This window comes from Phyllobates terribilis, unplaced genomic scaffold (genome assembly GCF_046119375.1).
Source record: "Phyllobates terribilis strain yellow unplaced genomic scaffold, ASM4611937v1 Scaffold_9__5_contigs__length_417890890, whole genome shotgun sequence".
NCBI classification, from domain to species: domain Eukaryota; kingdom Metazoa; phylum Chordata; class Amphibia; order Anura; family Dendrobatidae; genus Phyllobates; species Phyllobates terribilis.
Genome location: NW_027362769.1, coordinates 164,827,132 through 164,855,131, shown reverse-complemented (window position 1 = coordinate 164,855,131; position 28,000 = coordinate 164,827,132). Strand labels below are relative to the sequence as shown.

General features: G+C 40.8%; 1 protein-coding gene across 2 annotated transcripts; it reads right to left on the bottom strand.

Moving 5' to 3' along the window:
- Positions 1-27,894, bottom strand: LOC141161833 (lactase/phlorizin hydrolase-like). 2 transcript variants are annotated; one of them, XM_073647263.1, is made up of 17 exons: positions 27,288-27,894; positions 25,965-26,035; positions 25,632-25,712; positions 21,269-21,374; positions 21,038-21,110; positions 19,323-19,998; positions 18,047-18,692; positions 16,338-17,891; positions 15,828-16,096; positions 14,657-14,947; positions 14,369-14,567; positions 14,016-14,215; positions 8,192-8,301; positions 7,136-7,270; positions 6,834-7,054; positions 510-746; positions 1-302 (listed from the first exon to the last, which is right to left on the bottom strand). In XM_073647263.1, exons 1-17 carry the CDS (start codon positions 27,814-27,816, stop codon positions 73-75), a joined length of 5,628 nt encoding a protein of 1,875 aa, XP_073503364.1. In that variant the 5' UTR covers positions 27,817-27,894; the 3' UTR covers positions 1-72. The 2 variants fall into 2 exon arrangements, with proteins under 2 accessions (XP_073503364.1, XP_073503363.1); XM_073647262.1 differs by having other exon boundaries at positions 1-305; positions 27,288-27,893.
- Positions 27,895-28,000: the final 106 nt, after the last annotated feature.

The following is a 28,000-nucleotide window of genomic DNA, read 5'->3' as shown; positions in this document are numbered from 1 at the left end:
TAACATTACATAAGTTTTTATTGTTTATTTTCCAGATTTATGGAGATGTTTTCATGATTTTTTTGCTCACCGCTACAGTAACTCTACGCGCTTTACTTCTTTCCGGAGTTTACTGTTCAGAAATGCAAATAAAATGACGAGCAATACAACGGCAAGTAAGAAGGCGAATTCCACATATAAAGCGATCATCGCATCCGAGGTGGAGATCTTTAGCCCAAGAAAGTTCACAACTGGCGGTTCCGGATCTTCCGAGGGTCCTGTGGTGTGGCTACCGCCGCTCGCTGTAGTTCCTGTAGTTGTACCTGCTGGAAAAAGGGAATTTTGTCTAAAAAACGCCTACTATTTACATCTGATACCTGGACTCCGATATCAAGAAGTATGTCAATTAATGAGGAAGGTTGGACTGTCCCACCGCAGCAGCAGAGGATCATTTCGAGGGATCAGCATCTGAGACTTTTTACCCCTTTTATGAGTGCCCTCACTTATCTCACAGGAGCTTCCACACTCACCTTCAGGTTCTGAATCAAAGCAAGGATGAGACCCGTTATCTGGGTCAGGGAAACCGTTACACCGAACCACAGATCTGTAGTATTTCACAGAGGCTTTAGGAAGACGATGCAGATTGGGGTCCGAAAAATTTGTGTAATACAAACCGAACCGTTCAGTGTAACCTGTCGCCCACTCAAAATTATCCATCAGACTCCAGGCAGAGTAACCACGGAGATCAACACCATCGTACTTTACAGCTGCCGAAAAGAAGCGAAAGGGAAATCTAATGCTAGGCAGTATTATAGTAGTTATATTCTTGTACATAGGGAGCAGTATTATAGTAGTTATATTCTTGTACATAGGGAGCAGTATTATAGTAGTTATATTCTTGTACATAGGGGGCAGTATTATAGTAGTTATATTCTTGTACACAGGGGCAGTATTATAGTAGTTATATTCTTGTACATAGGGGACAGTATTATAGTAGTTATATTCCTGTACATAGGGGCAGTATTATAGTAGTTATATTCTTGTACATAGGAGCAGTATTATAGTAGTTATATTCTTGTACATAGGGGGCAGTATTATAGTAGTTATATTCCTGTACATAGGGGCAGTATTATAGTAGTTATATTCTTGTACATAGGGAGCAGTATTATAGTAGTTATATTCTTGTACATAGGGAGCAGTATTATAGTAGTTATATTCTTGTACATAGGGGGCAGTATTATAGTAGTTATATTCTTGTACATAGGGGCAGTATTATAGTAGTTATATTCTTGTACATAGGAGCAGTATTATAGTAGTTATATTCTTGTATATAGGGGGCAGTATTATAGTAGTTATATTCTTGTACATAGGGGCAGTATTATAGTAGTTATATTCTTGTACATAGGAGCAGTATTATAGTAGTTATATTCTTGTACATAGGGAGCAGTATTATAGTAGTTATATTCTTGTACATAGGGAGCAGTATTATAGTAGTTATATTCTTGTATATAGGGGGCAGTATTATAGTAGTTATATTCTTGTACATAGGGGCAGTATTATAGTAGTTATATTCTTGTACATAGGAGCAGTATTATAGTAGTTATATTCTTGTATATAGGGGGCAGTATTATAGTAGTTATATTCTTGTACATAGGGAGCAGTATTATAGTAATTATATTCTTGTACATAGGGGACAGTATTATAGTAGTTATATTCTTATACATAGGGGGCAGTATTATAGTAGTTATATTCTTGTACATAGGGGGCAGTATTATAGTAGCTATATTCTTGTACATAGGAGCAGTATTATAGTAGTTATATTCTTGTACATAGGGGGCAGTATTATAGTAGTTATATTCCTGTACATAGGGGCAGTATTATAGTAGTTATATTCTTGTACATAGGGAGCAGTATTATAGTAGTTATATTCTTGTACATAGGGAGCAGTATTATAGTAGTTATATTCTTGTACATAGGGGGCAGTATTATAGTAGTTATATTCTTGTACATAGGGGCAGTATTATAGTAGTTATATTCTTGTACATAGGAGCAGTATTATAGTAGTTATATTCTTGTATATAGGGGGCAGTATTATAGTAGTTATATTCTTGTACATAGGGGCAGTATTATAGTAGTTATATTCTTGTACATAGGAGCAGTATTATAGTAGTTATATTCTTGTACATAGGGAGCAGTATTATAGTAGTTATATTCTTGTACATAGGGAGCAGTATTATAGTAGTTATATTCTTGTATATAGGGGGCAGTATTATAGTAGTTATATTCTTGTACATAGGGGCAGTATTATAGTAGTTATATTCTTGTACATAGGAGCAGTATTATAGTAGTTATATTCTTGTATATAGGGGGCAGTATTATAGTAGTTATATTCTTGTACATAGGGGCAGTATTATAGTAGTTATATTCTTGTACATAGGAGCAGTATTATAGTAGTTATATTCTTGTACATAGGGAGCAGTATTATAGTAGTTATATTCTTGTACATAGGGAGCAGTATTATAGTAGTTATATTCTTGTATATAGGGGGCAGTATTATAGTAGTTATATTCTTGTACATAGGGGCAGTATTATAGTAGTTATATTCTTGTACATAGGAGCAGTATTATAGTAGTTATATTCTTGTATATAGGGGGCAGTATTATAGTAGTTATATTCTTGTACATAGGGAGCAGTATTATAGTAGTTATATTCTTGTACATAGGGGACAGTATTATAGTAGTTATATTCTTATACATAGGGGGCAGTATTATAGTAGTTATATTCTTGTACATAGGGGGCAGTATTATAGTAGCTATATTCTTGTACATAGGAGCAGTATTATAGTAGTTATATTCTTGTACATAGGGGGCAGTATTATAGTAGTTATATTCCTGTACATAGGGGCAGTATTATAGTAGTTATATTCTTGTACATAGGGAGCAGTATTATAGTAGTTATATTCTTGTACATAGGGAGCAGTATTATAGTAGTTATATTCTTGTACATAGGGGGCAGTATTATAGTAGTTATATTCTTGTACATAGGGGCAGTATTATAGTAGTTATATTCTTGTACATAGGAGCAGTATTATAGTAGTTATATTCTTGTATATAGGGGGCAGTATTATAGTAGTTATATTCTTGTACATAGGGGCAGTATTATAGTAGTTATATTCTTGTACATAGGAGCAGTATTATAGTAGTTATATTCTTGTACATAGGGAGCAGTATTATAGTAGTTATATTCTTGTACATAGGGAGCAGTATTATAGTAGTTATATTCTTGTATATAGGGGGCAGTATTATAGTAGTTATATTCTTGTACATAGGGGCAGTATTATAGTAGTTATATTCTTGTACATAGGAGCAGTATTATAGTAGTTATATTCTTGTATATAGGGGGCAGTATTATAGTAGTTATATTCTTGTACATAGGGGCAGTATTATAGTAGTTATATTCTTGTACATAGGAGCAGTATTATAGTAGTTATATTCTTGTATATAGGGGGCAGTATTATAGTAGTTATATTCTTGTACATAGGGGCAGTATTATAGTAGTGATATTCTTGTACATAGGAGCAGTATTATAGTAGTTATATTCTTGTACATAGAGGCAGTATTATAGTAGTTATATTCCTGTACATATGGGCAGTATTATAGTAGTTATATTCATGTACTTAGGGGGTAGTATTATAGTAGTTATATTCTTGTACATAGGAGCAGTATTATAGTAGTTATATTCTTATACATAGGAGCAGTATTATAGTAGTTATATTCTTGTACATAGGGAGCAGTATTATAGTAGTTATATTCTTGTACATAGGAGCAGTATTATAGTAGTTATATTCTTGTACATAGAGGCAGTATTATAGTAGTTATATTCCTGTACATATGGGCAGTATTATAGTAGTTATATTCATGTACATAGGGGCAGTATTATAGTAGTTATTTTCTTGTACATAGGGGGCAGTATTATAGTAGTTATATTCTTGTACATAGGGGCAGTATTATAGTAGTTATATTCTTGTACATAGGGGGCAGTATTATAGTAGTTATATTCTTGTACATAGGGGCAGTATTATAGTAGTTATATTCTTGTACATAGGGGGCAGTATTATAGTAGTTATATTCTTGTATATAGGAGCAGTATTATAGTAGTTATATTCTTGTACATAGGAGCAGTATTATAGTAGTTATATTCTTGTACATAGGAGCAGTATTATAGTAGTTATATTCTTGTATATAGGAGCAGTATTATAGTAGTTATATTCTTGTACATAGGGAGCAGTATTATAGTAGTTATATTCTTGTACATAGGGAGCAGTATTATAGTAGTTATATTCTTGTACATAGGAGCAGTATTATAGTAGTTATATTCTTGTACATAGGGAGCAGTATTATAGTAGTTATATTCTTGTACATAGGAGCAGTATTATAGTAGTTATTTTCTTGTACATAGGAGCAGTATTATAGTAGTTATATTCTTGTATATAGGGGGCAGTATTATAGTAGTTATATTCATGTACTTAGGGGGTAGTATTATAGTAGTTATATTCTTGTACATAGGAGCAGTATTATAGTAGTTATATTCTTATACATAGGAGCAGTATTATAGTAGTTATATTCTTGTACATAGAGGCAGTATTATAGTAGTTATATTCCTGTACATATGGGCAGTATTATAGTAGTTATATTCATGTACATAGGAGCAGTATTATAGTAGTTATATTCTTGTACATAGGAGCAGTATTATAGTAGTTATATTCTTGTACATAGAGGCAGTATTATAGTAGTTATATTCCTGTACATATGGGCAGTATTATAGTAGTTATATTCATGTACTTAGGGGGTAGTATTATAGTAGTTATATTCTTGTACATAGGAGCAGTATTATAGTAGTTATATTCTTATACATAGGAGCAGTATTATAGTAGTTATATTCTTGTACATAGGGACAGTATTATAGTAGTTATATTCTTGTACATAGGAGCAGTATTATAGTAGTTATATTCTTGTACATAGGAGCAGTATTCTAGTAGTTATATTCTTGTATATAGGAGCAGTATTATAGTAGTTATATTCTTGTACATAGGGGGCAGTATTATAGTAGTTATATTCTTGTATATAGGAGCAGTATTATAGTAGTTATATTCTTGTACATAGGAGCAGTATTATAGTAGTTATATTCTTGTATATAGGAGCAGTATTATAGTAGTTATATTCTTGTACATAGGGGGCAGTATTATAGTAGTTATATTCTTGTATATAGGAGCAGTATTATAGTAGTTATATTCTTGTACATAGGGGGCAGTATTATAGTAGTTATATTCTTGTACATAGGGGCAGTATTATAGTAGTTATATTCTTGTACATAGGGAGCAGTATTATAGTAGTTATATTCTTGTACATAGGAGCAGTATTATAGTAGTTATATTCTTGTACATAGGAGCAGTATTATAGCAGTTATATTCTTGTACATAGGAGCAGTATTATAGTAGTTATATTCTTGTACATAGGGGCAGTATTATAGCAGTTATATTCTTGTACATAGGAGCAGTATTATAGTAGTTATATTCTTGTACATAGGGGACAGTATTATAGTAGTTATATTCTAGTACATGGGGGCAGTATTATAGTAGTTATATTCTTGTACATAGGAGCAGTATTATAGTAGTTATATTCTTGTACATAGGAGCAGTATTATAGTAGTTATATTCTTGTACATAGGGGCAGTATTATAGTAGTTATATTCTTGTACATAGGGGGCAGTATTATAGTAGTTATATTCTTGTACATAGGAGCAGTATTATAGTAGTTATATTCTTGTACATAGGGACAGTATTATAGCAGTTATATTCTTGTACATAGGGGCAGCATTATAGTAGTTATATTCTTGTACATAGGAGCAGTATTATAGTAGTTATATTCTTATACATAGGAGCAGTATTATAGTAGTTATATTCTTGTATATAGGAGCAGTATTATAGTAGTTATATTCTTGTACATAGGGAGCAGTATTATAGTAGTTCTATTCTTGTACATAGGGGCAGTATTATAGTAGTTATATTCTTGTACATAGGGAGCAGTATTATAGTAGTTATATTCTTGTACATAGGGGCAGTATTATATTACTTATATTCTTGTACATAGGGAGCAGTATTATAGTAGTTATATTCTTGTACATAGGAGCAGTATTATAGTAGTTATATTCTTGTACATAGGGGCAGTATTATAGTAGTTATATTCTTGTACATAGGAGCAGAATTATAGTAGTTATATTCTTGTACATAGGAGCAGTATTATAGTAGTTATATTCTTGTACATAGGAGCAGTATTATAGTAGTTATATTCTTGTATATAGGAGCAGTATTATAGTAGTTATATTCTTGTACATAGAGGCAGTATTATAGTAGTTATATTCCTGTACATATGGGCAGTATTATAGTAGTTATATTCATGTACTTAGGGGGTAGTATTATAGTAGTTATATTCTTGTACATAGGAGCAGTATTATAGTAGTTATATTCTTATACATAGGAGCAGTATTATAGTAGTTATATTCTAGTACATAGGAGCAGTATTATAGTAGTTATATTCTTGTACATAGGAGCAGTATTATAGTAGTTATATTCTTGTACATAGAAGCAGTATTATAGTAGTTATATTCTTGTACATAGGGAGCAGTATTATAGTAGTTATATTCTTGTACATAGGGGGCAATATTTTGCTATGAATATGCCTCCTTCTGTATGAAGCGCTTTTCCATACAGCATCTATTCCAGATATTAGGTTTAGTTGACTAACTTGGGTTGCTTGTAGTTTCTGCTTTCTTCTGCATTGTATGTAATCTCGTACCTTTCAGAGCCTCATTCACATAATGCTTATAATAATATGTTCTCCATTCGTCATTTAGATTTGTCCCGCGCTCGGATATCCCATTTTCTGTGATATATATGGCAGGATTGTTGAACTCTTCCTTTATCCAGCGTAATAACCTCCTCAAGCCAAAAGGCGTCACTTTCAGCCATACGCTGCCAGATGTAAGCCAGGTTCGGTCGCTCAGTAAATAAACCCCCCTGTAATGATGTACAGAAAATCCGTCAAATCTCCTGTTGATTTTCTTTAGAACTGGATTATATTTTCTCTGCCACATTTACCTGTCCCCTTCATAAGTCTGATAGTCTATTTCAAACATTGCTTGCCCGACCAGCACGGTGGTGTAATGGTTCAAGCCAAAGAAGTCGTACGTCCCATTTATTCTTTGCTTCTCACTTTCGGTGAACTCTGGGAGCCTGATCATAAAAGTCATAGAAACGACGAGTAATTCATAAGAGAGGAAAACCTGCCGTTATGTAATCATGGATCTCTCATGTGCTTTATCCTTCAATCAAAATTGATGACTATGCTTCTATATGCCCTGATCATTTCCCACCTAGGCTACTGTAACATCCTCCTATATAGCCTCCCCTGTAAGGCTATGTTCACAACTGTGTCTAAGGAGCCTCTATCATATTTACAGCGCATTGCAATTAATTTACCGTCAAATAAACATGCAATGCGCCCATTGTTCCCCATTGTAAGTATATGGTATCAGTATGTAAATGGGATCCATAGCAAAGATGTGAACAGAGCCTAACAGAGTCTTGGTCTCCAAATCATCTTCCACTATGCTACTGGTCAATCTACCTCTATCCTTGTTCTTTTCCTTCCTCTCCAGTCTAACAGTCCCTTCCCGGACTACCCATAACGAGCTGGGCATGGGGACAAAACCTATCCCTCCGTCCTCTTCCCACTCAGATCAGCACTTGATTGACAGATTTGCATTTATAGACAAATAGGAAGAACCCAGCAAACTCCTCTTCTTGTGCTCAGACTCTTTTCTCCCTGCCTGGATCATTTTTGAAGCTTTGTTCTCCCTGAAATGAAAGTATCTCTGATTCATGCTTTATATTGTCCTGACAGGTTTGCTTTAACATTTGCAGATCCCTCCATCCAACTAGATGGGGAATGAATAGATCTGTATGCAGTGAGCTCCCTCTAGGGGTGGCTGTGGATAAACAGAATTTTAGTTTCACTAAGGGATTGTGTGATGTAAAGGAGTGAAAATAGTTTCCAGTCTTCCAGAATTTGAAAACATCCATTCGAAAGACATAATGAAATAAGCATTACTACATGGATGATGCAGGCTGTTCTGTCATTGTCAGCATACGTACCGGCTTTGGGACAGTCCGATAGCGAGGCTCCTTTCTCGAATTCTGGTCTTCATAACTTCTGGGTAGTCCCCAGTTTTAAATATAGGATATCCAAACCAGCCACCGAAAAACTGAAAGTTGTTAATACATGATTGTTATAATATGTCATTGTAATACTATGTGCAAGAATATAACTACTATAATACTGCTCCAATGTACAAGAATATAACTACTATAATACTGCCCCCTATGTACAAGAATATAACTACTATAATACTGCCCCCTATGTACAAGAATATAACTACTATAATACTGCTCCTATGTACAAGAATATAACTACTATAATACTGCCCCTATATACAAGAATATAACTACTATAATACTGCTCCTATGTACAAGAATATAACTACTATAATACTGCCCTCTATATACAAGAATATAACTACTATAATACTGCCCCCTATGTACAAGTATATAACTACTATAATACTGCTCCTATGTACAAGAATATAACTACTATAATACTGCTCCTATTTACAAGAATATAACTACTATAAAACTGTCCCCTATGTACAAGGATATAACTACTATAATACTGCTCCTATGTACAAGAATATAACTACTATAATACTGCCCCTATGTACAAGAATATAACTACTATAATACTGCTCCTATGTACAAGAATATAACTACTATAATACTGCTCCTATGTACAAGAATATAACTACTATAATACTGCTCCTATGTACAAGAATATAACTACTATAATACTGCTCCTATGTACAAGAATATAACTACTATAATACTGTCCCCTATGTACAAGGATATAACTACTATAATACTGCTCCTATGTACAAGAATATAACTACTATAATACTGCTCCTATGTACAAGAATATAACTACTATAATACTGTCCCCTATGTACAAGGATATAACTACTATAATACTGCTCCTATGTACAAGAATATAACTACTATAATACTGCTCCTATGTACAAGAATATAACTACTATAATACTGCTCCTATGTACAAGAATATAACTACTATAATACTGACCCCTATGTACAAGAATATAACTACTATAATACTGACCCCTATGTACAAGAATATAACTACTATAATACTGCCCTTATGTACAAGAATATAACTACTATAATACTGCCCCCTTGGTACAAGAATATAACTACTATAATACTGCTCCTATGTACAAGAATATAACTACTATAATACTGCCCCTATGTACAAGAATATAACTACTATAATACTGCTCCTATGTACAAGAATATAACTACTATAATACTGCCCCCTATGTACAAGAATATAACTACTATAATACTGCTCCTATGTACAAGAATATAACTACTATAACACTGCCCCCTATGTACAAGAATATAACTACTATAAAACTGCTCCAATGTGCAAGATTATAACTACTATAATACTGCCCCCTACGTACAAGAATATAACCACTATAATACTGCCCCTATGTACAAGAATATATCTACTATAATACTGCCCCTATGTACAAGAATATAACTACTATAATACTACTCATATGTACAATAATATAACTACTATAATACTGCCTCTATGTACAAGAATATGACTACTATAATACTGCCTCCTATATACAAGAATATAACTACTATAATACTGCCCCCTATGTACAAGAATATAACTACTATAATACTGCTCCCCTATGTACAAGAATATAACTACTATAATACTGCCTCTTATGTACAAGAATATAGCTACTATAATACTGCCCCCTAAGTACAAGAATATAACTACTATAATACTGCTCCCCTATGTACAAGAATATAACTACTATAATACTGCCTCCTATGTACAAGAATATAGCTACTATAATACTGCTCCTATGTACAAGAATATAACTACTATAATACTGCCCCTATATATCAGTCTGTGTCCCTCAGCTTAAGTGTCCCTCAGCTTAAGTGTCCATTAGCTGAAGTGTCTGAAATTAGAATTAATTCTGAATTGAATCTGAAGTGAACTGAAGGTAACTGGATACTAAGTCACAGTAAACAATGTTTGTCTTTGTTTTCACGCTCACCCCCTTAATCCTTCACTTCTTACAACCACCCCTATTCCCCCTACACCTAGTAAGGAACTCTTCATCTCTCCCTCCATTCTCCCCACCCATCTCACCTCCTCCTCAGAGCTATTCCACAACATACAATCCTTTGTCTCCAAACACAGACAGCCACCTCATGCCCTCTCCTGCTCCCACCTAATAACGCTTTCTCTTCTCCTCCTTACTGCCGGCGACATCTCTCCAAATCCCGGCCCTCATCACCACATCCCTACAATCACTTCCACCTCCTACCCACGATCTATCCCAAACTCTTGTAACCCTTCTAACCTTATACCCATCCGCCCAGCCCCCGCTTCCCCAGTTCCACTAACAGGAGCTCTATGGAACGCTCGCTCTGTCTGCAATAAACTTTCCTACATTCACGATCTCTTCATCACTAACAAGCTTTCCTTCCTCGGCATCACTGAAACCAGGCTCACCCCCTCCGACACCGCCTCTGCTGCTGCACTTTCATATGGCGGATTCCACCTCTCCCATAGGTGGAGGAATAGGTTTCCTCCTCTCAGAAAACTGCTCCTTCACCCATATCCCACTGCCGCCCTCAATTACTCTCCCCTCTTTTGAAGTGCACTCTGTGCGCATCTACTCCCCTTCCAACCTCCAACTGGCTGTCATTTACCGCCCCCCAGGATCAACCACCACTTTCTTTGACCACTTCACCACCTGGCTACTTCATTTCCTCTCCGTTGACATCCCCACTATCCTCATGGGCGACTTTAACATCCCCATTGACACTGCCTCTAAGCTTCTATCCCTTACTTCCTCCTTTGGTCTTACTCAGTGGTCTTCCACACCCACCCACAAAGACGGCCACACGCTGGACCTCATCTTCACCCGCCTCTGTTCCCTATCTAACCTCTCTAACTCACCTCTCCCTCTTTCTGACCACAAGCTACTCACATTCTCTTCTCTCTCCTCCCCGGGGCAACAATCCCCACTCCACAAACTTGCATACCTTCGTAGAAATCTCAAACACCTTGACCTACACTCTCTCTCTGAATCCCTCCTCCCTCTTACAGACATTAGTTCCTTACATGATGCAGATGCTGCTGCCACTTTATACAACACCACAACAGCTGCAGCTCTCGATTCGGTCGCCCCCATCACGCATACCAAGGCTCGCACAATCAACAGACAACCCTGGCACACCAGCCTAACTAAAGAACTGCGACGGGCCTCCAGGGTTGCTGAACGTAGATGGAAAAGGTCCCACTCCCATGAGCACTTCATCGCATTGAAACAGTCCCTCACTACCTTCAAGTCCACACTCACTGCAGCAAAACAAACATACTTTGCATCTCTCATATCCTCCCTGTCTCACAACCCTAAACAACTATTCAACACCTTCAATTCTCTCCTCCGTCCCCCAGTGCCTCCTCTCTCTCCTCTTATTTCAGCCGAAGACTTTGCCTCATTCTTCAAGCAGAAGATTGACACCATCAGACAAAGTTTTTGCCTAAAGCCCCCACGGCCCCTCCCCACACCTACTCAACCCTCCTCCTCCAAAACTACATTCTCCACCATTTCTGAAGATCAACTTTCCTCCTTACTCTCCAAATCACACCTCACCACCTGTAAACTTGACCCAATCCCGTCCCACCTCATCCCAAACCTTACCACTATCTTCATCCCAGCCCTAGCCCACCTCTTCAACCTGTCACTAACAACTGGTGTCTTCCCCTCATGCTTCAAACAAGCCTCAATCACACCCATCCTCAAAAAGCCCTCCCTTGACCCATCCTCCGTGTCTAGCTATCGCCCCATATCACTTCTCCCCTACGCCTCAAAACTACTGGAACAACATGTCCATTCTGAACTGTCCTCCCACCTCTCCTCCTGCTCCCTCTTTGACCGCCTACAATCTGGTTTCCGACCGCACCATTCTACTGAAACTGCACTGACTAAAGTCACAAACGACCTACTAACCGCCAAATCTAAGCGACACTACTCTGTCCTCCTCCTCCTAGACCTGTCATCTGCCTTTGACACAGTGGACCATTCCCTCTTACTCCAGACTCTCTCATCTCTCGGCATCACAGACTTGGCCCTATCCTGGATCTCCTCATACCTAACAGACCGGACATTCAGTGTCTCCCACTCACACACCACCTCCTCATCTCGCCCCCTATCTGTCGGTGTCCCCCAAGGTTCAGTTCTAGGACCCCTGCTCTTCTCCATCTACACCTTAGGCCTGGGACAGCTCATAGAGTCTCATGGCTTTCATTATCACCTCTATGCTGATGACACACAGATCTACCTCTCTGGACCCGATATCACCTCCTTATTAACCAGAATCCCACAATGTCTGTCTGCTATTTCATCCTTCTTCTCTGCCAGATTTCTAAAACTTAACATGGACAAAACAGAATTCATCATCTTTCCGCCATCTCATTCAACCCTCCCAACTGACCTATCTATCAACGTCAATGGCTGCCCACTCTCCCCAGTCCCTCAAGCTCGCTGCCTTGGGATAACCCTGGACTCGGAACTCTCCTTCAAACCACATATCCAACCCCTTTCCACTTCCTGCCGACTCCAACTCAAAAATATCTCCCGAATCCGCACATTCCTAAACCATGAATCTGCAAAAACACTAGTGCACGCCCTCATCTTCTCCCGCCTTGACTACTGCAACCTCCTGCTCTGTGGCCTCCCCTCTAACACTCTCGCACCCCTCCAATCTATCCTAAACTCTGCTGCTCGACTAATCAACCTGTCCCCCCGCTATTCCCCGGCCTCTCCTCTCTGTCAATCTCTTCACTGGCTCCCCACTGCTCAGAGACTCCAGTTCAAAACCCTAACCATGACATACAAAGCCATTCACAACCCGTCTCCTCCATATATCTCCGACCTAGTCTCCCATTACATACCTGCACGCAACCTCCGATCCTCACAAGATCTCCTGCTCTACTCCCCTCTTATCTCCTCCTCCCACAACCGTATACAAGATTTCTCCCGTGCTTCCGCCCTACTCTGGAACTCTCTACCCCAGCGTATCAGACTCTCGCCTACCGTGGAAACCTTCAAAAGGAACCTGAAGACCCACCTCTTCCGACAAGCCTACAACCTGCAGTAACCACCGCCCCACCATACCGCTGCATGACCAGCTCTATCCTCACCTACTGTATCCTCACCCATCCCTTGTAGATTGTGAGCCCTCGCGGGCAGGGTCCTCGCTCCTCCTGTACCAGTCGCTGTCACATTGTGTTCAAGATTATTGTAATTGTTCTTGTATTATACCCCTTTTTCACATGTAAAGCGCCATGGAATAAATGGCGCTATAATAATAAATAATAATATATATGAATATAACTGCACAGTGTAGATGTGGAGGAATACATTGGTCACATTACTATGAAACAAAAAGCCATTTAAAAATCGACTGCAAACCTATACTTTGGTGACAACATATGGTGTGACTTAATGATCTTCACCTCCATCCATCCCTCATTCTTGTTTGACATGCTGGTGAAGTATTTGAGACACGAGCCTCACCTTCAAAACTGGTAACAAGAATCAAGCCTTCTAGGGTCTGTTTTTAGATAGAACATAAATCTTGGAGACCCCATTTGTTTATTGAGGCTTTTATGGCCAAAGTCGAGATGTTGTAGATCATTACAGCATAAATTAATAATAATTATTATGACCGTCCCCACTCCAATAATGCTGAAATAACCACTTTAATACAATATTATACCAGAACCCTGTGAATAGATTTTCCGTACCATCATGTACCTCCATGCCGCATCGATGTCCTCTTGCTTGTAAGGGTTGATCGGTTCGGCCCAATCAGAATTGAGGGTGATGGAGATAAGACCCCCTTGAGAGGCTCTGTATTTTTCATTATACAGGTGCCATACTTCGGCATGGGCTTTAATCAGGTTGTGTCCTGCCAAATACACACCAATCCCTGGTGATCTGACTCCTACAAGGAAAGAAAAAGATGAGTATTAAAATCTTTAACAAAAATATGACTGTCTTTAATCCATTAAAACAGTAGATACCTTCTATAGACAGGAAGGGTTTGTGAAAGGCATATTAGGTTGGACCCCAGTACAGCGCCAGAACATATAATTACCTGGTGCAAAGGCCCCTTCTCCGTAGCCCAGGTTGGCAATGATGTATGGCTCGTTCAGAGTGATCCAGAACTTCACTTTGTCGCCCAATCTTTGGAAGAGAACTTCAGAGTAGTCCTTAAACCTTTCTACTATTGTCTCGTTCTCCCAACCACCATCGTTCTGCAAAGCTTGAGGTAGATCCCAGTGATAAATAGTGACCTGAACAGACGAAATCAAGGTAATGACATGAAAAAAGAAAAATGGCCACTCATCGGAATGGCGATACTATAAAAACAGTGATTTATTACCTGTGGTGTAATACCGGCGGCCAGCAAACCATCTATCAGGCGAGAGTAGTAACTGAGGCCGGCTTCGTTGACTTGGTCCTTAGTCCCATCGGGGAGAATTCTCGGCCAAGAGATTGAGAATCGGTAATATGAGACCCCAAGGCCCTTGATAAGTTCTATGTCTTCGTCAACCCGATAGTAGCTGTTGCACGCCACGTCTCCATTACTATCATCTTCGATTTTAGATGATGTGTGAGAAAACTGATCCCAGATGCTGATCCCTTTCCCATCAGCCCTCCAAGCCCCTTCAATCTAGAAGGACAGGAAAAATAATGCCTTTTGATTTTTCTCTATTATAATTCTTTTACTGAAAGTCCTACAAAATGGTGGATGTATATATAATTTTTTTTAGTTTGTCGGAATTGGTTTGAAAAGTGATAACCACTCTTCTGAGACAGAAAAGTGTTTAAGGGAGTAGTCAACTCCCTTCCCCAACTCTTATAGGACATTCGTGCAAAGTGTTTATGAGCAAAGAAGAACCTCCAGGGGGGGAAAGATTGAAAAATCTATCTTTCAACCCAAAAGGTTGGAACATTCATATTAAAAGAAGAGGAAGTACCCAAATCCTACTGCCACCCAGATCGCATTCTGGAACAACGCCTATCTTTTTTTACTAGACAGAAGCAATGACGTGATAAGTGACTGTAGCAGCCAATCACTTTCCAAAGTGTTGGCTTCACTATGGAGAGTACATCACTGATCGGCTGTGGTGGTCAGATGTCAAGACCAGAGGGGAACAACTGGCTGAGAACTTAAGAGGCCCATATAATGTAGATAGGTATCTCTCCTGACTGCCTGATACGCATGCACAATCAGCCGAGCATGCATATGTTTTCATTCGGGAGAGCAGGGTTAGCCAGCTAAATATTGGGTGTTATAATTCAACATGTCCGATCCTTCTCCCACCTGTTGGGGAAGAGTCGGGACATCTCAATATACATTTGATGGTTATGCCATCTGGCCAAAATCAGCAGTTTGGACAATTTTAATTTAATGGGGTATTTTATGTGGGGCTTGAGAGGTAAATATATGGCAATCGTTTTTAGAAAGAGGCGGCTAACATTGGGGTTTCCTGCCAGGTTTCACATATGACTATATACTGTAGCTTGTGTAAAATGAAGTTGTCTCCAACCTGGAAAGCTGAGGAGGCAACACCCCAAGCAAAGTCATCTCCAAATTCTCCATATAGAAATTCTTCTTCCTTGTGCATGGGGATACCACGGTTGCTGATGACTTCTGCGTAGTAAATCGCAGTACGTTTTGCAGTTCTTGGTCGCATAAGATTACTGAAATCTACATGGTGAAGGCCAAACCGTATTCGGTATCCATTAACCCACTCAAAGGCGTCCATAAGTGAGTTGATTGAATAACCCTTCAGATTCACTCCGTCCACACTGAGAGCTTTCGGGGATTAGAATGGAGTCATTAATTATAGTTGCATCTTCATTTTTAGGAAAAAAAAATCTACTTAATAATAAAAGGTATGTGTATGGTTAGAAAAACATGGCTACTATCCCCATGCTTATTTTGGAAAAACCATTCATGTTAAACCCATTGATATTGTCTTAATCATTACATTATACCCAAATTTAGTCATCTGCAACGAAATCTGTTGTTTGAGCTCCAAGATGATGCTACTAACCTTTCAGGGCTTCATCAACATATGTCTTATGATAGAAAATTCGAGCAGTGTCGTCAAAATCAGGATTACTGTCCATTGCGACTCCATTTTCGGTGACATATATAGGGACATCTCCGTACTCTTCTTTTACCCAGTTAAGCAGCCTCCTCAGACCCCAGGCTACTGCCCTGAGATTTTCAGCAGCAGTTCCTGGCCAGTTGTCGTTAAACTCCTCTGTGATGTCAATATCATTTTGGAAAGATGGAGGAACGAGGGTTAGAGTTTTGTGTTGAATTATTTTTGTGGTGTAGATGTTTATGGAGAACACATCGGCTGTTCCTTGGATGTAGGCCTTCTCCTCATCTGTAAAAGCTGGAAGCCTGGACTTTTGGAGACCCTGTAACTCACTCTTGTTGTCCACTTGCCATTTCATTACCTCTGGATAGTCACCATTTTTGAAAATGGGGTGTGCAAACCATCCCAAGGTGAACTGCAGGTAGCGATCAGCAGCTTCTATGTCCCTTGGTTCAGTGTGGTCTTTAGGTTCCGCCCAATTAGTGTTGAGGGTCACAGAAATGACGCCTCCTTGACTTTTTCGATATTGCTCATCATAGGTATGGTAGACTCTGGCATGGACCTTAATTAGATTGTGAGCCACTCTGTATGGAGCATAACCAGGATCATCTTTCACTCCAGGTGGATAGAAACCAGTACCATAACCTGCTGCAGCAATCGTGTGGGGTTGGTTAAAAGTCATCCAGAACCTAACTCTATCTCCGAAAGTTCTGAAACAAAAATCCGCGTAGCTGTGAAAAGCATCTAGCACTCTATCATCTTCCCAACCACCCAAGTCTTGAAGAGCCTGAGGAAGATCAAAGTGGTATAGAGTCACCATGGGTGAGATGTTGCTTGCCAGTAAGCCATCAATGAGTTTATTATAATATTCAAGTCCCTTATTATTGACCGTACCCTGTCCAGTAGGGAAGATTCGAGACCATGAGATTGAAAAACGGTAACTGTTCACCCCTAGGCTTCTCAGCATGTACAAGTCCGCAACCAGCTGATGGTAACTATCACAGGCAATGTCCCCATTGCTATTTTCAAAAATATTTCCCGGGACATGTGAAAATGTGTCCCATATACTTGGTCCTTTTCCATCCTCATTCCACCCTCCCTCAATCTGATATGCTGAGGTTGATGCTCCCCAGTTAAAATCACTTGGAACTGTAGAATAATGGTACATGTCCCTTTCGAAAGCGGATTGTCCCGAGAACTTATCCCAAACAACTTTAGCATTAGAGGGAACTTCTGAAGCTGGTAGAGCTGGTAATTTTTTTGCATGTACCGGTCTTGCACAAGGAACCTCTTTAGCCAATTTGGTCCTTGGGAAACCATTATTTTCAACAATGCTGGAAAGGAGGTAGGCGGATTGTTTGGGGGTCCTTTGTCTATTTGCATTTTCGAAGTTGACGTGATGTAAACCAAATCTTTGACTGTATCCTTCGGGTCCCTCAAAGCCGTCCAGGAGGGAACGGACTATATAGGACCTTAGAGTCACAGTATCAGTTATAACAGCTGTAAAGAAATAATGGTTTACAGAATCAAGGCAACCAACAACACTAGAAAAATGACATAAATCAAATATACAGTGAGTTAGTTATGTTATAAAGTCTCTGAGATATAAGATCTATAGTCAGTGACCTCCCAGCTATGGTTGTGAGTAGAATTACCTTTCAGGGCTTCATTGATGTAAGCCGTCAGGTACTCAACCCGAGCTGTGTCATTGAACACCTCTCCGGTGTATGGCGTTGGGATACCATTTCCAGTTATGTATATGGGTAGTCCTCCATTTCCATATTCTTCTTTGACAAAGTTCAGAAGCCTCCTGAGACCCCATGGCACCACGTAGAGCCATGGAGATTCGGTGGTCGGCCATGAAGGATCCACATGTGAAGCAAATCCTCCAATAGTATCATAATTAGCAACACAATTTTGGATTCCGGAGGAATTGACCAACCGGGAAGTATAGTGAGAGATGCCAAGGAAGTCTGCAGTGCCTTTGATGTAGGCCTTCTCCTCCTCAGTAAATGTGGGCAGTGCTGCCACTGTGAAGTGGCACTGGGTATTTATGTCAAAGACTTGAGCCCTAAGAACTTGTGGGTAGTCCCCATTGACAAGAATTGGATGAGCAAACCACCCAATCATGAACTGGAGATATCGCTCAGCAGCGCTCACGTCATCTGGATTATTAGGGTCTTTTGGTTCTGCCCAGTCTGAATTCAGAGAAATTCCCACCTGTCCTTTCTGCGAGGTCCGATACTTGTCATTGTACACATGCCAGGCCTTAGCGTGAGCTTTCACAATGTTATGTGACACCTATAAGATACAACGTAGAGGACTCTGTTAGAGAAATACCTATCTATTCCCGTAACCTCCATGTATTAAATATATTCCATATTTTATTTTACCATTAAAGTCAGGCACTGATACCTATTCAATATTTTGATTTTTATTTTCTGATTTTAGATTTTTTATTTTCTGTACATTATTATGGTGTCAGCCATCTTGCCTGTTTACTAGTCTCAGAAAATGGCTTTATAAAATATATATATATCTTTTTTTTAACAAATCTCTGAACTTTTCTCATCGCTTAAATAATAAAATAAAAAAATACAAATTACGTAATCATAGTGATCTGGAGAATCAGGTTATTTTTACTGCACAATGAGCGTCGTAAAAATAAAATCCAAAAAAATGTTGAAATTGCATTTGATGGTGATGATGATGATGATGATGATGAAACTGCTGGAAATTGATCTCTACAGAACAGGAAAGGTCCAAAGTGAAAACTGGAAGATTTCAGATTTGTTTTTTATACAATTACTTTGATGAAAAATATGTTTAACATAAAAAATGTAAGCAACACATAGATTAGAAAATATATTTTCTTTAAAGAATTTAATTTTTATGCAAATTATTGAAAAAATTTATAGTTACTGTTTGTACCTTGAAGGAGGCATTTCCCGGATCTTTGACCCCGGGTGCATGTTCTCCGGTACCGTAACCAGCGTAACTAACGACCCAGGGTTCATGGAACGTTATCCAATGTTGAACTCTGTCTCCAAAATTGTTGAAGCAGAAATCTGCATATTCCATAAATGCCTCGATGGTGGACTCATCCTGCCAGCCCCCGGACTCCTGCAGAGCTTGGGGTAGATCCCAGTGATATAACGTTACTATCGGTTTAATATTTTCTTTGAATAACCTGTCGATTAATTTGTTGTAATATTTCACGCCGGCGGAGTTGACTTTGGATTTCAGTCCCGTTGGGAATATTCTGGACCAGGAGATGGAGAAGTGATAGACCTTAGACTGTAGACCCTTTAGAAGATACAGGTCATAGTCAATCTTATTGTAGCTATCACAGGCCACATTGGCGGTTGCATTGTTATCAGCTTGGCCATCTTGTCCAAAAACATCCCATATAGATTGTCCTTTACCCCCCTCAGCCCAGGCCCCTTCTACTTTGAAAGCTGAAGATGAAGAACCCATGAGGAAACCTTCAGGGAACGTATCATGTAAGAAGACGTCTCTTTCTGCTGGAGTCTGGACGGCAAATTTATCCCATACTGTGGTGAAAGCCGAGCGGGATGATGAAGACTTGTCCGCTACATTTTCAGATCTATGTTATAGAATACAGGGTGTCAATTAATGCCAAGATCTTATATACAGTTTTATATGGTATATAAACCTTATAAAATTTTCTACAAATTTTGCTTTTTTACTTGGATGGTCTATAGTTGGATGATTCTTGCATGAGATTCTCCATAAACATGTCCCCCCATCAGAACCATTACAACAGGAGTATGGGGGATTTCTGACCCCTGCCATGAAAATGAAGGCAACAGAAGGAGATTGAATGGAATGGTTTATATTGGTTTTTAACATTGAGGCTTCCATATCCCTGTGTTCGGTGTAACTTTGTGGGTACTATGTTCTTGGTAAGTTCAGTATGAAACCATAAGAAGTGGCCATAATAAAAAGATAGGTGGATTCTACATCTTAGCTAAGTAGATTGGTTTCCATCATTCCTTCTTTTTATTGTAGTTTTTTGATGATTTTTTTTTTTTTGTGATTTGTGAGGACTGAGGAGTGATCACAGAATTGCACACATGCAGCACTGATGATATAGGGGTTGTAGCGAGCAAACCAAAGACTTATTGGCAAGTGTCTCATTAGTGGTGGGGTGCAAGTTGCGTAAAATGGTTCCAAATTACATGATCCTGAGTAGTCATGAGAATTGGTATGGGGTGACCAATGACTATTTGGGGGGCCACTGGGTATATAGAGCTGGTAAATCTGACACTAAAGGTGGGCAACCAGGGAAGATAGACCCAGGTGAAGAATAGTCGGACCGCCCAGGCTTGGTGATGAGGTTTTTAGCTCAGTTGTGCTCCCCAACTGTGTGACCTTCATGTGTCAAATAAAGAGCTGCTAATGCCACAATGTTTTTTGCTGTTTTTTGTATTGTTGTGTGTATATTGATCTTTAGGCTTGAAGGAGCTTAGTATCTAAAAAAAAAAATAGATCTCCCTTAAGCAGAGGGGAGAGTTTCTATTAAGAGCGAGTTCAGAAGGTGGCACCTTAAGTAAAGATAAGGATGAGAGCAAAGGAGAAGAAGGAGACGCTTTCTTGTACATTTCACCTTAGCACTGGCTCACCTTCGAGCAATTGATGTAGGTAATATATAACTTATGTCATATCCCATGAGGCTGGAAACAGAAGCACTGATTTCTATAGAGATACAACAGAGGATTTAAGCATAATTTTGTGTGGTCATAATTCAAAGCTATATAAAAAAGTTTAGTAACTTTGCTGTTTCTGTTCTTTCAGGTTTATTCCTCATTTTACTGTATACACAACAGTCATTCGTTCAATGGCCGCCGTCTTACCTGAATATGCATTAAAGGTGAGAACAAATTTATCTTCCTTGGATACAATATTACAGTCACCCAGTGAAAATCTGAAGATGAGAATCTCCACAGTCCTCTCATTGTGCTGCAAAACAATAATTAGAAAAATAGCCAACATCTTAATTGTCACCCTCTGGGATGACCATTGTGGAAAAAACTGAGATTGATCTATAAAGAATTCATCTGTATTTGTCCAACAGATCAACCAATTTTCTTGGCTTTTTCACAAATTTTACATCAGACTTGTTTTTGGCTGTAAGGCAACTAGTTGAAGCAGGAGCCCTCCCCCACTTATCTATGGATCCTAGAGATGAGCAAATTGATTTGCAGGATCCTGGGTTCAGTAGCCTTGTCTGTAGTCCGTGCCTGCCGGATGGGAGCCCTGCAAATATTCTCCTACCTGCAGGAATCCCTGGTGCCACTTCTGATTTGTAGACCTGACATGACGTCATTATTGCAGTATGACATATACATGACGTTGTGCCAGACCTACTAATCAAAGAGGTGCCGGTGACTCCTGCAGGTAGGAGAAGGTTTGCAGGGCTCCCATTCTGCAGCCATGGACTACTGACAGGGCTAATGGAACAGGGTACCTTTGCAAATTGATTTGCAGTTTTTTAATGAATTTGCCAAGAAATTTTGGGAATGCTAAGTAAGACCCCTTGGTTAAGCCCTTGGTTTGAGACGTATTGTGATTTGCATTATTTTTTTTTTCAATATGTAACCCTGTCCATAAAGACAATCATTATATTTCAAGAAGCTGTCCACTATATACAGCTCTACATAAACAGTGCCAAAAGTGCACCCTCAAGAAACAGTACTACCCCAGAGTGCCCCCCACAAGTTCAGATGACTGCTTCTCATAAGCAATATTGTCAGCAGATTGCCATCAATAAACTGCATTTAGAGTGCCCCAATAATCAGTACTAACAGAGTGCCCCAACAAACAATGCCAGAAGAGTGCTTCTTAATTAAAAATATTGTCAGCAGAGTGCCCTGACATAAATAATACTGCTTACAGAGTGTCTTAAGAAGCAATGCAAGCAGAGTGCCCCCAATAGTGCCAGAAGATTGCGCCTCAGTAAACAATATTGTCAACAGTGTGTCCCCAATAAACACTGCCTGAATACCCCTCCAAAAACTACAACCTGCAGAGCGCCTCAATAAAAAGTGCCACTGGGGTAAATCTAAAAAAAAAAACCTCAGCACAGTACCCCCAATAAACATTTCTAGAAGAGCACCCCTCGATCAACAATGGCTGCAAAGCACCCCGATAAACAGTGCCAGCAGAGTACGCCCCTGATAAACATTGCCAGTAGTGATCTAATAGACACTGCCAGGATGTCCCCCAAAACAATAATGCATGTGTGGCGCCCCTGCGGGTCCAGCCACCACAGAGGTACTGCATCTCAGCCAGAGGTGTGGTACCCCACTCTCGGGTAAGGAGGGAGCACTACCCGGGACCCACACACCCACATCCAACACCACATCACTCCAGTAGGAAAGGGCGAGATTGCTCCTGAGGGAGAGCACAGTCCCTGTCCCTGTCTGGAGGATGGAAGTAAATAGAGGAGGTGGGTGAAGGAAGTAGTTTAGGGGAGCACAGAAGGAAGGACTGAAGGTAGAGGGGACCACATAGAGTGACAGTTGGTGACGTGGGTCACAAGACAGAGAGTATAAAAGGAAAGGTAGAAAGATCTAGAGGAGTCCTAGGAGCAAGAGCGCAGTGAGTGAGGACCGTCGAAGAGTGAGTTAGTCAGTCAGAGCAGTTGGTGACAGGAGTCTATCACAGGGGGTGAAGAGAGAAAAGGTCCTAGGAGCAAGAGCGCAGTGAGAGAGGACCGTTGAGGAGTGGGGTCCAGTCAGAGGGGCCCAGTAAGAGAAAGAACAAGAGGAGTGAGGGAGTCAGAGAGAAGGGCTCCAGAGACAGAGAAAGGATCTTAGGGGCACAGGAAGTGTGAAGTCCACCCGTGCGCCCCAGTTCACGCCGACTGTGAAGGGATCAGGTCGCAGTAGAGGACCGGCCCCAGACTAGTGGAGGACTGCAAGACTCAGCTAGAAAACCGGAGGCTGCGGTATCTCTAAGTGCCGTGGCCAAAACCACACACATTCGCTGAAAAGGTGGCCATATAGGACCAAGGGGACAGAGAGGACGTCGCCCGACAAGACCCGGGGCAACTGGCTCGGGACACTGTGTGTGAGGCGCAGGGCAGGAGGGTGAGAGCCAGCGCAGAAAGACAACCCGGGAAGGTACACAAGAAGAAGGTCCCGATCAAGTGCACCCAAGTTATCCGAGAGTTGCTGGATCACTTCCCCGGAGGACACAGGTCTTGGTGGGCTGTTATAACCTGCTGGCAATTGTAACCTGGAACACCGTAAAAACTGTGAGTAAAAACTTGAAGACTGCACCCCGCTATGTCCTTGACTCAATTGCTGCGTCACCTGCCTTGCACTACACCAACAACATCAAAAATTCCTATTTAGCTGCCCTGAGACCTAACTCTACCCGTGGAGAGCTGAACCATCTCTGCTGCTTCACCGACGGCCCCAGTGGATCTGAACAACAGCGGGGGCCACCTGTAGCCGCATACCACGGGTGGCGTCACAAAACTTTATCCCCAAAACTTTATTCCCCTCTTTTCTTTATTTATTGACCACCCTGGGCTATGGACTGCCACCGAGACTACCCCAATAGAACCGACCGGCCCGGCTTCCGAGTACCCCACAGCCCCAGGGGGCACGTCACATGCAGACCCCCTACTTCTATGTGAATAATGTTATCAGCTGAGCGCCCCCAACAGCCAGTGTCAAAAGAGTATTCCAGATAAACAGTGCTAGTACAATGCCCCAATAAACAGTGTCAGAAGAGTATCCCTGATAAACAGTGCCAAGACAGTGTCCTTAATCAACAGTGCCAGACAAACACACCTGATCAACAATGGAAGCACACTGTTCCTAATAAACAGTGCCAGAAGAGTATCCCTGATAAACAGAGCTGGTACAGTGCCCCAATCAACAGTGCCAGAAGAGTATCCTTAATAAACAGTGCTAGGACAGTGCCCCAATCAACACAGCCAGCCAGACAAACACCCCCTTATCAACAATGTAAGCACAGTGCCCCCAATAACCAGTGTCAGAAGAGTATCCCTGATAAACAGTGCTAGTACAGTGCCCCCAATAAACAGTGCCAGATGAACACCCCTTGATCAACAATGTAAGCACAGTGCCCCCAATAACCAGTGTCAGAATAGTATCCCTGATAAACAGTGCTAGTACAGTGACACCAATAAACAGTGCCAGGTGAACACCCCTTGATCAACAATGTAAACACAGTGCCCCCAATAACCAGTGTCAGAAGAGTATCCCTGATAAACAGTGCTAGTACATTGCCCCCAATAAACAGTGCCAGATGAACACCCCTTGATCAAAAATGGAAGCACAGTGCCCCCAATAAACAGTGCCAGAAGAGTACCCCCTGATATACAGGTCCTGCACAGTGCCCCCAATAAACAGTACCAGAAAGGCTCTCTCTGATAAACAAGGGCAGCAGGTTACCGCCATAATTACTGCCAGAAGAGCACCTCCCTCATAAACAGTGCAAGCAGAATGACCCAATAAACATTGTCAGGATGCTCCCAATAAATAATACCGTCTGCAGAGTGCCTCAGTGTCAGTATGGCGCCATTCAGACAGCCATAGCAGACTGGGGGCGCAGTCACATGACCCTATAGCGGCTGTAATATTTTCTTGTCATTATTACGCCTACAACAGCATCATGGATGCCCAGGACGCTGTTAGTTCAGGTCAGGAGGCCCGCAGTCGGAAATTGGTGTCATAATATGGTCGTGTGAATTGGCCAGGAGGGGATTCGCCTGCTCATCTGGGCATCAATATTTCCGCACGAACACTTATCATTAATAAACTGAACTCTGGTCTGTGAGGCCGAAGGACAACATACGGTTATCAGGCCTGTAAATAATGGACGATTTATCGCAGGAGAACAGAAATCTCAGTGAACATGTCCTCCTATCATCATCATGGGGAAAGTGAACTTTAATCAGCAAACATAAAGGATTGTAAATCTGAGAAAGCAAATGGCTTTTCATAGGAATTGCCTTTGACAATGGGCAGGTGGTGAGGGAAGAAGTGTGACAACCAAAATATGTGAAGTACACCTGGTCACCATGTACAATATCACGTGGGTCTCATTGCCCATAGCAACCAATCACAGTGCAGCTTTCATTTCTACAGAGCTGTTGAAGAAATGAAAGTAGAGCTCTTATTGGTTGCTATGAGCAACAAGGCCAGTTTTGAGGCCTAGTACATTCGGTTTTCATCCGACCTTATCTGTTGTCCAGTCCGGCATTTCCTGGGAATTCTTACATTCATGATGTATATTCAGGGCAAGGAAGTCGACAGATTTCTGAAAAATATAAATAAAGTAGAACGTAATTTGTAAGGAATAACAGTGACCATCTGAACGTTTATAGGGAGCCATAGGTGGCCCAGTGTCTCCTGGGACTGGAGGGCCCATAGTCCTGCCACATATGACGGTATCAGTATTAATGGCACTTGGTAGATGGGGCCCTTTTATAGATTTTGCATTAAGGAGCTTGAGGCAGAGCTCAAATGCCCAAAATTTGGGCTTCTAAATGTTGATAAATATGATATTTACCAGGAAGTTCCCTTGAAGTGATAGACAGGTATCCAGGAGCGGCGAGGGTAATGCAATGGCTATCCGTCCACCTGACAAAACAAATGCATGAAATGAAGACTGTCGATGTCATTAATCATCATTATTAGTATATATTTTATTTTTATGATTGTTAGTGACAGCTGCACTCGTGTTTGATGACAGCACTGAAGGAGTTAACCCATACTAGCCAAATACTAACTTTATAAACCCCTTTACGTAAGTTTTAGTCTCTTGTTATGGCCCTGGATGTCTCGCACATACACGTTCCTTATAAACACACTGTGGAGAAAAGTATCAGGCCGCATGTCTTAATTATTGAATTTACTCCTTTAATCCCATTAACCCCATTGTACAACCTTCGACCATATCACCCCCTGGTGTATAGCATAAAGATCCCCGCCCCCCGCCATACCGCCTGCCTTTACGAATATGTGACAGAACGGCCGGTGGTGCGGAGCTCACTGATACCAGCGCAGTCCTGTAATAGGAGCAACCGGAGTAACAAGTCCGTCCATGACATTTCTCCTCCTGAATCTATCCCCATCACCTGTGAGTGATATTATTGAGGGGTGGAAGGAACTGCAGCAACTCAGCCAGGAAGTGGAGACCCCGTAACGTTACACAGCGGGAAGCCGAGTGCTGAGAAGCAGAGGGCAGAAAAGTCACCACCACTCTGCTGACCTCATAACTGCAGAGTCCAAACCTCCTCTGGTATTAGCACAAACACTGCGCCCCCGCCGAGCAGCCGCATGCAGCCGTACATCACCAAGCACAATGCAGAGCGTCGGAAGGAGTGGTGTAAAGACGCCACCACCCTGACTCTGGAGGAGACGTGTTCAGTGCAGTGACGGATCGCACTTTTCTATCTACGTCTGATGGAGGAGTCTGCCTTTGGTGATTCCAAGAGGACATTACCCCGACTGCATTGTGCGCTGTACAGATGGTGGAGGAGGATAATGCTATGGGCTGTTATCAGGGGGTGGCCGCAGACCCTTAGTCCTGGTGAAGGGAAATCTTAATGCTCCAGCACAAGACATTGAGGACAATTGTAGCTTCAGCTTTGTGGGAACAGTTTGGAGAAGACCCTTATCTGTTCCCCATGACTGTGCCCAGTGCACAAGCTCCATACAGACATGAAAAACGGGAGTTGTTATATCTGCAGAGAGGCGACTCCATATTAATGTTTATGGATGTAAGATGGGAAGATGGGAGGTCAGAAAAGCTCAATACAGCAGTCTATATAGTGTAGCTCTGCACTGGACAAATATAACATATCTATGTACCATTCCTTATTACACTTACCGCCTGCAGAATACCTCTGGTGATAGATATTGTACACTCTCTCATGGGCGTTCAGCAGAATCTTTAGGTATTGCATGTCTGTTACAACTGTGCGGACATCAAATGTTACCCAGGTGCGTACCAAATCTCCGAATGAACGAAACGCAAATTCAGCATATTCTGCATAGACATCACCAGGGCTGGAGCCACCTGCAGAAAACCTACTGATGTTGCCATCATGTAAGATCACAATTGGTCTAATGTTGGCACCATTCAGTTCGCGGAGAAGTGTCTTGTAACACTGTAGCCGCTCCTCGTTGGTGTCTTGAGGGGAGTCCTCCAAGTCCAGCTGTACCTTGTAATGGGTGACACTATACTCCTGTAGGGTCTGGATCTGATCTCTCATATTATTAAGAACCTGACTGTTGCAGCCATGACTCCATAAGGGTCCAGCGATGGCCATGAAGTCCTTGTCTGTGGGCTTGGAGAAGCCATGACATAGTGAGGGGATGAGGAGCAGGAGGAGGACCCCTCTCCACACGGCTCCCATTGTCAGCGGTGTTATACAACATACACTAGTAATGACATTTATACCATAGCTGGGGCTGTAAAGCACAATATCTCCTCCACAGATAAGAAAACTGCTGAAGCCGAGTTATGGACAGACGAGTGTTAATCTATGACAGGGATGGCATGCGCACTGTGCTAATTGTAAATTATTAGCAGGCTCTGGA